Source organism: Mobula hypostoma, chromosome 12 (genome assembly GCF_963921235.1).
Source record: "Mobula hypostoma chromosome 12, sMobHyp1.1, whole genome shotgun sequence".
Classification (NCBI taxonomy): domain Eukaryota; kingdom Metazoa; phylum Chordata; class Chondrichthyes; order Myliobatiformes; family Myliobatidae; genus Mobula; species Mobula hypostoma.
In genome coordinates, this window is record NC_086108.1 from 53187750 (window position 1) to 53199891 (window position 12142).

General features: G+C 39.6%; 2 protein-coding genes across 4 annotated transcripts in view; both read left to right on the plus strand.

Moving 5' to 3' along the window:
- Positions 1-396: 396 nt before the first annotated feature.
- Positions 397-2025, plus strand: foxd3 (forkhead box D3). The gene has a single exon (XM_063064943.1). The coding sequence runs from the start codon at positions 424-426 to the stop codon at positions 1555-1557; it is 1134 nt and encodes a 377-aa protein (XP_062921013.1). The 5' UTR covers positions 397-423; the 3' UTR covers positions 1558-2025.
- Positions 2026-7075: 5050 nt separating this feature from the next.
- Positions 7076-12142, plus strand: part of alg6 (ALG6 alpha-1,3-glucosyltransferase) — a 65839-nt gene continuing 60772 nt past the window's right edge. For all 3 annotated transcript variants that reach the window (XR_010019894.1, XM_063064112.1, XM_063064111.1), the window contains exons 1-2: positions 7076-7243; positions 8595-8679. Coding sequence is in view for 2 of the 3 variants with exons in the window: in XM_063064112.1 (XP_062920182.1) it covers positions 7162-7243; positions 8595-8679 (167 nt within the window). In the remaining variant the exon portion in view is untranslated. The remainder of the gene's footprint in view (positions 7244-8594; positions 8680-12142) is intronic.

Here is a 12142-nt window from a genome sequence, read left to right on the forward strand (position 1 = left end):
AGAGGGAAGTCTGACGTTAGTCCCTCACGTGACAACCCCGAGAGTATATCTTTAACTGAAACAATCACCAGTCTTTTTATATATATATAAAGGAGGCATAAAAGCTAAAGAGCTGCGTACCTGAAAACGCTTTAAAAATATTGCGAGAAATTATAGGAAAAGTTGCAATGTGCAAGTTGAAATAGGCTGTCAAAAAGTTAAAGGTAATTGTTATTGACAGCCCCTTGACCTGCATTAAAAAAGCGTTGTCATCTGATCTGCAAGGGACTGCCAGCTGAGACAGTGTGTATGTGAGAGAGTCGAGAGACTGGCGAGAGAGAGAGAGAGAGAGAGAGAGGGAGAGAGAGAGGGGGAAAAGAAGTTTCTGCAGAAAAGAAGCCAAGCTCTTACCTTTTTTTTGGTGATTTGCGAAAGGGAAGCGTGATGACCCTGTCAGGCAGCGGCAGCGCGAGCGACATGTCAGGGCACACAGTCCTCACAGCAGAGGATGTCGATATTGATGTGGTAGGAGAAGGAGACGAGGGCATGGGAAAGGACAGCGACTCTGAGAGCCACGCCACCCACGATCAGGGAGAAGAGGTGGAGGAGATCGGGGCAAGGGAAATTGCGGAAAGTCCTACCGCTATCTGCCAGCCTTCCTCGGAGGGAGAAATCGCCAAATCGGAAACTCAGGAAAGTGGCTCCTCGAACGGCAACAACGTTTCCAAACCCAAGAACAGTTTGGTGAAGCCACCTTACTCGTACATTGCTCTCATCACCATGTCTATCTTGCAAAGTCCCCAGAAAAAGTTAACCCTTAGTGGGATCTGTGAGTTCATCAGCAACCGTTTCCCTTATTACAGGGAGAAATTTCCAGCCTGGCAGAACTCTATCAGGCACAACTTGTCCCTGAATGACTGCTTTGTGAAGATTCCCAGGGAGCCTGGTAATCCGGGTAAAGGGAACTACTGGACGCTGGATCCACAGTCTGAAGATATGTTTGACAATGGGAGCTTTCTCCGTCGGCGGAAAAGGTTCAAGAGGCAGCCGACAGACCATCTGAGAGAGCAGACTGCCCTCATGATGCAGAGTTTTGGAGCTTATAGCCTGAGCGGTCCTTACGGGCGTCCCTATGCGCTGCCTCCTGCCTCTTACTCTCATCCCGCCGCTCTTCAATATTCCTACATTCCCCCCGTGGGTCCTATGCTACCCCCAGTCGTCCCACTCATCCCATCCAGTGAACTCAACAGGAAAGCCTTTAATTCCCAGCTCAGTCCCAATCTTCAGCTCCAACTCAGCAGCCTGAGCTCCACATCCATCGTCAAATCGGAGCCCACCAGCAGACCTTCTTTCAGCATCGAGAATATTATCGGAGTGACAAGCACGTCAGGCAGCTCACAAACTTTCATGCGGCCGCCAATAACCGCTCAGTCGGCTTTGGTCAGTCCTCAGCCCTTGTCCTTAGTGAGAACCACGGCTGCAATCACCCCAATCCTCAGTGTCCCCACGAACATAATTTCCGGACAATTCTTACAATCAGCAGCTTCGGCCGCCGGAGTGACCAAATGGCCATCTTAATACCTTCTCTGCTTCCAATCGCTCACTCACCATACCATTTTTCCTATGGTAGTGAGTTGCACTGAACTTGACTGCAAATTATAGACTATAATCTTATCTTATATAAAAAAGGAATGCTTTCTGTACAGGTAAATACATTTGTAAATATTTATATAAAGAACCTATCGGTTGATAGTCATTGAGTTTTATTTTTTAATTAGACAGTTTCACAGTTGTAGTATAGAGCTATGGGCTTTCTCTCTTAATGTCTTTTTGAAAAGTTCATTGCCGGTAGTTTATTGATGAACATGTACAGATATTATTGACGACTGAATCATTCTAAAGAATTAATCCAACGGGGAAAAACGGTCAATATTGTATACGACTACAAAAGCTTAAAGCCCTTTATATGAATTAAATATATGTATTCTATGTAGCGCCGCCGTCGTGTTGTACAATGGGAATTAAACTTTATAAATAAATTTTACAAATTGCAAACATTCATGTTCTTGTTCATTTATAAAAAAATATATGCTATCAGCTGATAGATAATTTTAAAGTTTTTTTCTCTATCATAATTGTATTATGCGCGAAAGGATTACCACCCCACTGTTCAAATACATTACCATGACAATAATCTCCAAAAGAAACGATAATATGACAGCTCGGCACATAATTATATTAAAAAAATCTCCAGTTGCGACGGCATTGAGGTCATTGCCTTTTTAAATTAAAAGCCATTTAATCAGCGGACATTTTGCGATAGATATAGGGACGAAATTTGAGCTGACAGCACTTACTGTATAACTTCATGGAAGAGAGGTTCACAAGGGCAAACTGAATCGGGCTCGATTGAAATCTTTTTTTCATTTTAGTAATGTAGAGAAATATTTTCATTGGGACATTTGTCATTTTAAAAGGCCGTGCTTAATAAAATCTCTAAACAAAGCGCTTTACCATGAGACTCATGTTACGCATATAATACACGTAATTCGGATTGTACGTGTTTTTTTTGCATGGGATCGCAGGAGATTGCATTACTTATATAGATAGGAAAGCATTAACTGCCATCACTCTAAACTGGTTAAAGAGGTGCGTTCGAGCAGATTTTGTTTTCTGGGAAGAACCCGCTTTGACGGCCTACCAGGAGTTACAGTTTAGATTTCTTAGCATAATTTTTCTCGTAGAGTCATAAGGTACAAGTTAAAATAAGATGCAGGGGCGCACCAGCAATATGGTATCTACAAGTTTCCTAAAACAATGAGAAGAATACGGATGAAATAAAACAGGAACAGTGCGTGGATCGTATGTGAAATAATATTAAACATTCAAAGGAATTAGCGCTCTGAGACGCAGATCTAAACGTTCTGCGAAGCTTCACCGTTCCCGGAGTTGCTCAGCTGCAAGCAGACTTAGAAATGTTGCATCTGAACGAATGTTCAATACGTACTAAACATTTGCTATTTAAATACATTCAGAATTTTTTTCCAATCAATTGTACAAATTCTGAAGCTGAACTCTCTAGAATGGAATAAAATGTCATGGAAATGGGAAGCGTGGTTCTTCCAAGCTGTGTAATATGAATTCAAACAAATAGAAGCCCACCACGCTGACTTCACTTTCAGTTCTTGGAAAGAAGGAAATATGATGTTCAGAAAGAATTCCGGCTTTAACTAATTTTTGTTTTAAAATATTGTATGGGGGTGGGGGGGGGGGGAGAGAATTGCCTAAGAAGACAATTTTCGTTTTCAATGTTAAATATTTTGCTAATAATCTCGGGCAACGAGGTTGTGTTCGCATCGCCAGCTCTTCTCTCTCGGCTGTTTGTCTATGTGTCGAGGCTTCAAGTGTCATTGCTGGTATTGAATTTCCTTATTTACTTCACACTCTGTGCTTAAAGAGAGTTGCGAGATGACTGACCCCGTCCAATATGAACAACATTTGCGCCCCGGCCAAGACACGATTTCTTTCTATAACCGTAAATATTATTTTACATGAGCAAACATTTATACCTCAGTATAAAAACACCAAATGAAGTGAGCCTCCCTGCTCGTCGGGGTGTGGTCTGAGTACTGGGATATACAGTATATTTGATAATCATTTGACACGGGTAGAAACGTCCACCTCCAACTTTATTTGAAGGGCAACATAATAACAGCAGATCCTTTCCCTAAATTGAATCTCCCCAAGTAATCCTTTTACAAGGAAACTGAAACTGATCTAAAAATGTATTGCCTCTTGTTTCTATAAACGTAACAAGATGTTAAGCATTTGCGACCCTACTTATGAGTCGCGTTTACACAAATCTAGCAAATGGCGGATGGTTAGTGAAATATGACCGTTAGTTCTATATTTAACTGATACCCCTGGGAAAGTAGAAGGCGACTCCTAAAGTCAGTGTCCGGCTCGCAAACTTGCCGATATAACCATTCCTAAATGACAACGCTCATTCCAACACTGATCCTTTGTTGCCTCCAACTTTTACTGAATCGTATTTATCCCCATTTGTAAACTTTGAGTCGCCTTCCAGTCAAATGTAATCTTAAAGTGATTTATGATTCTTGAATTTTCGCTCAACGAGACGACATAAAAATAAACTTCACAATCTTCTGCATTAACGGAGAATAGATGAAAACCACCAGTTTTAACCCCACCTGTTCAAAATGATTTTTTTTTTTAAATTAAGGAACTCTCGTCTGGAGCAAACTGCTTAATGTCACTCCAACCCAGAGGAGAAGGTACAAGTCCCGATTGACTAATTGACAACCATGAGACGAGAATTGGTAACCATAATCTTGGTCCTCGTTATAGTCAGAGTTTAGATCTCAGCGCTGTGTTGATAATGATGTGAGCAACATCATAATAATTATTTCAGCTTAACCAAATCTCGTTCCGTTTGGAAGATCGGGGTTTTCTTTGGACGGCTGTGCGATACCGGAACGGAGCACTAGATGGCACTTATGGAATGTGCTTGAAATGTCTACAATGTTAACAACTGTCTGACAGGTACTTTCAACACAAGAGCAAATTAGAGAAAAGTTTAACCCTTACCAATTTTTACCAATAAAACATGCGGACATATCATAAATGTATGCACGCGACCGTGTTGGAATTACGCACCTGACCTTCCGAGGAAGTGATCATGTTTATAAAATATTAAAATGTAATTTACTGGATTTTACCGGAGCCTATTTTCGGACTGAATCCTGGTAAAGGTGATGCCTCTGTTTTTGTTCTTCGGGAACCCAACTATTTTTGCATTTAATACGTAAATGAAACCTTCCCTCACCGAGGTCCAGGACCACAAGGTTTCAGCGTGAGAAATGAGAAGGGATTTTGTTTCGGAAAACCGCTGGCCCTGTACCGGGTCATGGGATTGAAAGAGGAGGCGTCCCTGTTGCTAGAGACGGATCACACACACACTGCTCGTCTACCTAGCACGCAAGGTGGTACACTAATTACAAAATTCATTCCCGATTCTTGTCCAGTGGGAGTGGTGTCCAATTCATTTCAACCTAAAATGTTATCTTTAGTAGATGTATCAGCGACCCTTTCTTAAACTAAATAAATCATTATTTGTTTTTTTTTGCCGTGACTTTTACTCACACGTTATTTGTGCTCTTACCTGCGACCAAACAGCCAAGTCAATTAAACATTTGATCCGTGATTATGTATTTCAAATATTGTATTATTTTAAAATAATCTGATCAAGTTCAGCTGTAAACAAGCAGCGGTACGATTCACACCGACCAGTCCGAGTTCAAGTCTGCTGTTTACTGCCAATCGATTCTCAGACACGCAGCCACTGAGTACCATGGCATATTTTCTACGCTTTTAAATGCACTTCGAGAGTACCGTTTACAAATATTTCACAGCGGTGGGTTTAAACGGCGTATTTTTAAAATGTAGTAAGTAAATTCAGCAACCTGGGATTATTTTGTCTGATAGATTCTACTTGGTTGGCTAAATTCTGTGGTCGTGCAGACGTTGTCCGAATTAAGCCGGTTTCCCGAGCGATTTTTCTCCTGATAATGAATTGAAATGAACAATTTCTATGTATAAATACACACAGTAAGCGTAGGAAATAACACGATTACTATGATAACTAGACCATTAGCAAGTATTTTCCGGTTATTGAATAGATAAATATATCATTCGACTTGGCGTAGCTGACAACATTGAAATATAAATAACAATATGAGCTGTTCGAAATTGACATTAATATCCAATGGAATATCCAAAGTAACAGTTACATTTTGCTTTTAGATTCTAAGCTTTAGACATTCGGGCAAGCACACAAACGAACTTGTTGGTCACAAAGGAATATGAGCATTTTCATTAAATTATTATTTTAAAAACTTTTAATAATTGACTAAAATCTACAAATCTGTTACTTTGTGCGCTTAAATAATTCCTTACAAGAGGAATTATCGTAAGAGGAAAAGACGAAAAGTATTTAGCAACCAAAGTTTCTCAGAATGAATGAAAACGAATCCAATTAAATTGTTCTACTTTTGTATTAAAACTAGGATATTCAATTAAATACCATTCTCAAATCTTGTCACTATCCAGATCAACTTAAATATATTCGAGGTTATGTATGAGACATCTAATTAGATAAAACTAATTGGCTCAACTGGTTCCATTATAATGTATGATGACAAATGAGGTTAAAATAATATTAATTTTGGCAGCAATATAAGGGAGCATAGCAGAAAGTTTAAAAACTGTCTGATGGTAGACATTGACATAAACGATTTTATAAAAACACGATCGCCCAAACCATTCGTTTGACGTTATCGCGAGGTGAACTCGTATGAGCATAAGCAAATTTCCCCTCACGGTTTCCTGAACTGTTTGACCCTATTACACCCTTATTAATAAATGATTGAAACACATGTAGTTCCATAACAGGTGTGGGTCATTCTATCCTCTATTCCTAAACAGTCGGCACAACATTGTGGGCCGAAGGGCCTGTACTGTGCTGTTCTATGTTCTATGTTCTAAATCTTAATTCTAAGTTTTCTACGTCCTGCTCTGTATCAGTATTAGCAGCCAATAACACACCTTTATGTGCAAAGGATAACATACAATTATAGCACCAATCCATATATATAAAATCAGGAATGAAATGTCAGTCCAGATATCTTACATTTGTCTATATCAGTTCTACTGTAAGTTTCGCTAAAATACGTCAAATTGAAATACAACCCAAATACGAATTTAAAATGTGGGTACTGTAGTTAGAATTGAAACAGCTTCTGAAATGGTTGTAGGTATCCAATGAACATTAACTTAAGTAGTTTTATAAAATGTATATATTGCAGTTATTCAATGAGAAGTTAAACCATTTTAAAGTTTATCTTTAAAAGTGACACTTAGAGTTTTCTCTGGAACTTAACTCAAACAAGCTTGCCGTAACTGAAAGTAAATTACTCACTGTCAATACACAACACTGCGCCTGATTTGGCTCTGTTAGAGTGCTTACGTCATCAGGAGGCGCCGGCGGAGTTGGATTGAGTTGAAGCGCATGCGCGGACTTCAGGAAGTGCCGGGCGGAGTAAAGGCGGACGAGAAGAAACTAGAGAAGGAATTGGTTTGGGGAAGAAAGTTGCTGCTCTCGACATGGAGCGATGGAGTCTCATTGCTGTAGTACTCATTGTCAATTTAACAGTTCGTTGGGCGGTGTCCCTGAACCCTTACTCAGGTCTGTATTGCTGTTGTTCAGCCCTCAAGATGGTAAAACGTACCCTCCCCTCAAGCCAGACTCTTGTGGTGCTTGTGCACAGAGTGGAAAGGTCAACAGTTGCCTCTACCATTCACCTGAATTGTTGTCGTTTCGGCTCGAGAGCCTTTATCAAATCTTGAACATCCTTCTGCATCCACATGTGTTTCTTGGCCCGCTGAATTCTTCCAGTTGATTTTCGCTCCAGATTACTACATCTGCAATCTCTCATTTTTTGAATGATATTTTGCTCATTAATGATTAAAGTCTATACAACTGTGATATAGTTTAAAAGTTCAGCTGAAATCACTTGCATGTGTGACATAGTCCTGCGAATATGAATGCATGAATTTTGTGCAACTTTCTCAATACTTCTTAAAATGTTTCATAAATAGTTTTCAAAGCATGAAGTCGCTGTCAAGCTCGCCTTTTATTTGGTTTCTGATTCTCCTGCTGCTGAGGCTGCCTTGATATGATCCCCAACCCACCCTCAAAGCTTTGTCTATTGACAATATCTTTTCATTTGTCCCACAATTCCTGGTTGTGGCTCCAACTGCAGTTTTATTGTCCTTTGAATTCCATGCCAGTGAGTCTATTTCACATCTTGTGCATTTTTTCTTTTTCCTTTTTAATTGTTTTATGAATGATTTTTTTGCGTAGCTGATTAGTCTTCAATAAGAAATTTCTGCTTTAAATTGACCATTTCTATTTTTATGCTATTTTAATTTTATTATTATCACAATATTGTTGCTGCAACAGAGCTTTCTTACCACTGCCACCTTTCTTACTCATTTTACATGGTCCATAGTTTGAAAATTCATCACTAGTAGTTTATTGCTTCCTTAATAGTTTGGGTTGTTGCCATTTGAGAATCTAGACAACATTCTTAGTCACTTTTTAAAACTGTTCTGTCAAGTTATAATCAGGGTTTGAGCCCACATTTCCTCACATTAAAATGCTTGTTGATTATTGGTCTTGAAAAAGCATGTTGTCATCAACAACTTTGTACAAAAGGCATTTTGAGGAGATAGGAGAATGTATCTTACTAAAGAACCTAGTCTTCTCACTTTATAGAATACTGTGTAGTCTGTTCTATGGTCTGTATCAAGAGTCAAGAAGCTTGGATAGTACTTTCTCACTACTGAAATGATACTCCTCACTAGCTGTACTGCTGCAGCAGGCAGGCAGTCAATTAACCTCAGAATGGGATTCTTTTTCTACTTTTTTTCCACTCTGCACATAGAGGCAATGCAGTTGCTCTCAGAAGCGTAACTTTCACTAAGAATGCTCTTTGATGTTATCTCTACAGCTGCTTTTTTTTCTGTGTTATCAGGTGCTAGTAAGCCACCGATGTATGGAGACTATGAAGCTCAGAGACACTGGCAGGAGATTACGCTCAATTTACCCATCCATCAATGGTTTGTGATTTTGCAGTGCAATTAACTAACTAACTAAGTAACTAACTAAGGTGTGTTTAAGTAAGGAGATAAGGACGTCTCTATTAATTTTTTTCTAGAATGTGATTGAAGAAAAAAATCTGTTTCTTTCCTCCAACCCTTTCTCTTCCATACTACTGCAGCAATGATTTGATTCTGACACTTTTGCAATAGTTGTATTAAGTTCTTTGTATGTGAGATGGGAAAAGGTAAACAGAGAGTAAGAGGTGGAAAATTTCTTAAATGCATTTATTTTAATGCTGGGAGCATTATAAGAAAGGTGGATGAGCTTAAAGCATGGATTGATACCTGGAAGTATGATGTGGTAACTATTTGTGAAACATGGTTACAGGAGGGGTGTGATTGACAATTAAATATTCCTGGATTTAATTGCTTCAGGTGTGATAGAATCGGAGGGACAAGAAGGGGAGGTGTTGCATTGCTTGTCAGAGAAAATATTACAGCGGTGCTCTGGCAGGATAGATTAGAGGGCTTGCCTAGGGAGGCTATTTGGGTGGAATTGAGGAATGGGAAAGGTGTAGTAACACTTATGGGGGTGTATTATAGACCACCAAATGGGGAGCGAGAATTGGAGGAGCAAATTTGTAAGGAGATAGCAGATATTTGTTGTAAGCACAAGGTTGTGATTGTGAGAGATTTTAATTTTCCACACATAGTCTGGGAAGCCCATACTGTAAAAGGGCTGGATGGTTTGGAGTTTGTAAAATGTGTGCAGGATAGTTTTTTGCAGCAATACATAGAGGTACCAACGAGAGAAGGGGCAGTGTTGGATCTCCTGTTAGGGAATGAGATAGATCTGGTGACGGAGGTTTGTGTTGGGGAGCACTTCAGGTCCAGTGATCACAATGCTATTAGTTTCAATATAATTATGGAGAAGGATAGGTCTGGACCCAAGGTTGAGATTTTTGATTGGAGAAAGGCTAACCTTGAGGAGATGCGAAAGGATTTAGAAGGAGTAGATTGGGACAATTTGTTTTATGGGAAGAATGTAATAGAGAAATGGAGGTCATTTAAAGGTGAAATTTTGAGGGGGAAGATACAGAATCTTTATGTTCCTGTTCCTATTAGGTTGAAAGGAAAGGTTAAAAGTTTGAGAGAGCCATGGTTTTCAAGGGATATTGGAAATTTGGCTCGGAAAAAGAGAGAGATCTACAATAAATATAGGCAGCATGGAGTATATGAGGTGCTCGAGGAATATAAAGAATGTAAAAAGAATCTTAAGAAAGAAATTAGAAAAGCTAAAAGAAGATATGAGGTTGCTTTGGCAAGTAAGGTGAAAATAAATCCCAAGGGTTTCTACAGTTATATTAATAGCAAAAGGATAGAGAGGGATAAAATTGGTCCCTTAGAGAATCAGAGTGGACAGCTATGTGTGGAGCCAAAAGAGATGGGGTAGATTCTGAACAATTTCTTTTCTTCGGTATTCACTAAGGAGAAGGATGTTGAATTGTGTAAGATAAGAGAAACAGGTAGGGAAGTTATGGAAGCTATGATGATTAAAGAAGAGGGAGTACTGGCGCTTTTAAGGAATATAAAAGTGGATAAGTCTCTGGGTCCTGACAGGATATTCCCCAGGACCTTGAGGGTAGTTAGTGTGGAAATAGCAGGGGTTTTGACAGAAACATTTCAAATGTCATTAGAAACGGGAATGGTGCCGGAGGATTGGCGTATTGCTCATGTTGTTCCATTGTTTAAAAAGGGTTCTAAGAGTAAACCTAACAATTATCGGCCTATGAGTTTGACGTCAGTGGTGGGTAAATTGATGGAAAGTATTCTTAGAGATGGTATATATAATTATCTGGATAGACGGGGTCTGATTAGGAACAGTCAACATGGATTTGTGCGTGTAGGTCATGTTTGACAAATCTTATTGAATTTTTTGAAGAGGTTACTAGGAAAGTTGATGAGGGTAAAGTGATGGATGTTGTCAATATGGACTTCGGTAAGGCCCTTGACAAGGTTCCACACAGAAGGTTAGTTAGGAAGGTTCAATTGTTAGGTATTAATATTGAAGTAGTAAAATGGATTCAGCAGTGGCTGGATGGGAGACGCCAGAGAGTGGTGGTGGATAACTGTTTGTCAGCGTGGAAGGCGGTGACTAGTGGTGTGCCTCAGCGATCTGTACTGTGTCCAATGTTGTTTGTCATATACATTAATGATCTGGATGATGGGGTGGTAAATTGGATGAGTAAATATGCAGATGATACTAAGATAGGTGGAGTTGTGGATAATGAAGTAGGTTTTCAAAGCTTGCAGTGAGATTTAGGCCAGTTGGAAGAGTGGGCTGAAGGATGGCAGAGGGAGTTTAATGCTGATAAATGTGAGGTGCTACATTTTGGTAGGATTAATCAAAATAGGCAATACATGATAAATGGTAGGGCACTGAAGATTGCAGTAGAAAAGAGGGATCTAGGAATAATGGTGCATAGTTCCCTGAAGGTGAAAGTTCATGTGGATAGGGTGGTGAAGAAAGCTTTTGGTATGCTGGCCTTTATAAATCAAAGCATTGAGTATAGGAGTTGGGATATAATGTTGAAATTGTACAAGGCATTGGTGAGGCCAAATTTGGAGTATTGTGTACAGCTTTGGTGACCGAATTATAGGAAAGATGTCAGCAAAATAGAGTACAGAGAAGATTTACTAGAATGTTACCTGGGTTTCATCACCTAAGTTACAGAGAAAGGTTGAACAAGTTGGGTCTTTATTCTTTGGAACATAGAAGGTTGAGGGGGTTATTGATAGAGGTATTTAAAATTATGAGGGGGATAGATAGAGTTGACGTTGATAGGCTTTTTCCATTGAGAGTGGGGGAGATTCAAACATGAGGACATGAGTTGAGAGTTAAAGGGCAAAAGTTTTGGGGCAACATGAGGGGGAACTTCTTTACTCAGAGAGTGGTAGCTGTATGGAACGAGCTTCCAGCAGAAGTGGTTGAGGCAGGTTCCATGTTGTCATTTAAAGTTAAATTAGACAGCTATATGGACAGGAAAGGAATGGAGGGTTATGGGCTGAGTGCAGGTCGGTGGGACTAGGTGAGAGTAAGAGTTCGGCATGAACTAGAAGGGCCGAGATGACCTGTTTCTGTGCTGTAATTATTATATGGTTATATGGTAAGAGGCTATTCAACCATTTCAGAAACATTAGGATCATAATCTCATTTAGCATCTTTCTAGAAAGAGGCATTAGATACTGATCATACATGCAATGTCCAACTCTCTGCCTCTTTACTCAACTGCGTGTGCCCTGCTGAGAATAGCTGACTCATCTCAAACCTTTTCCTGAATCTGAGAGAGTCATGATTCTTTATCATGCAGCACAATTACCTCTGGGAGGGCATTGCTAAAAACAGCATCGTTTAATAAATAAACTTCTTATGAAATGTGCATTATAAACAACCCAAGATCCAGCAATCTCTGAATGTATT

Coding starts and splice junctions, on each gene's coding strand:
- foxd3 (XM_063064943.1), top strand. CDS start 424: ATGACCCTGTCAGGCAGCGGCAGCGCGAGCGACATGTCAGGGCACACA.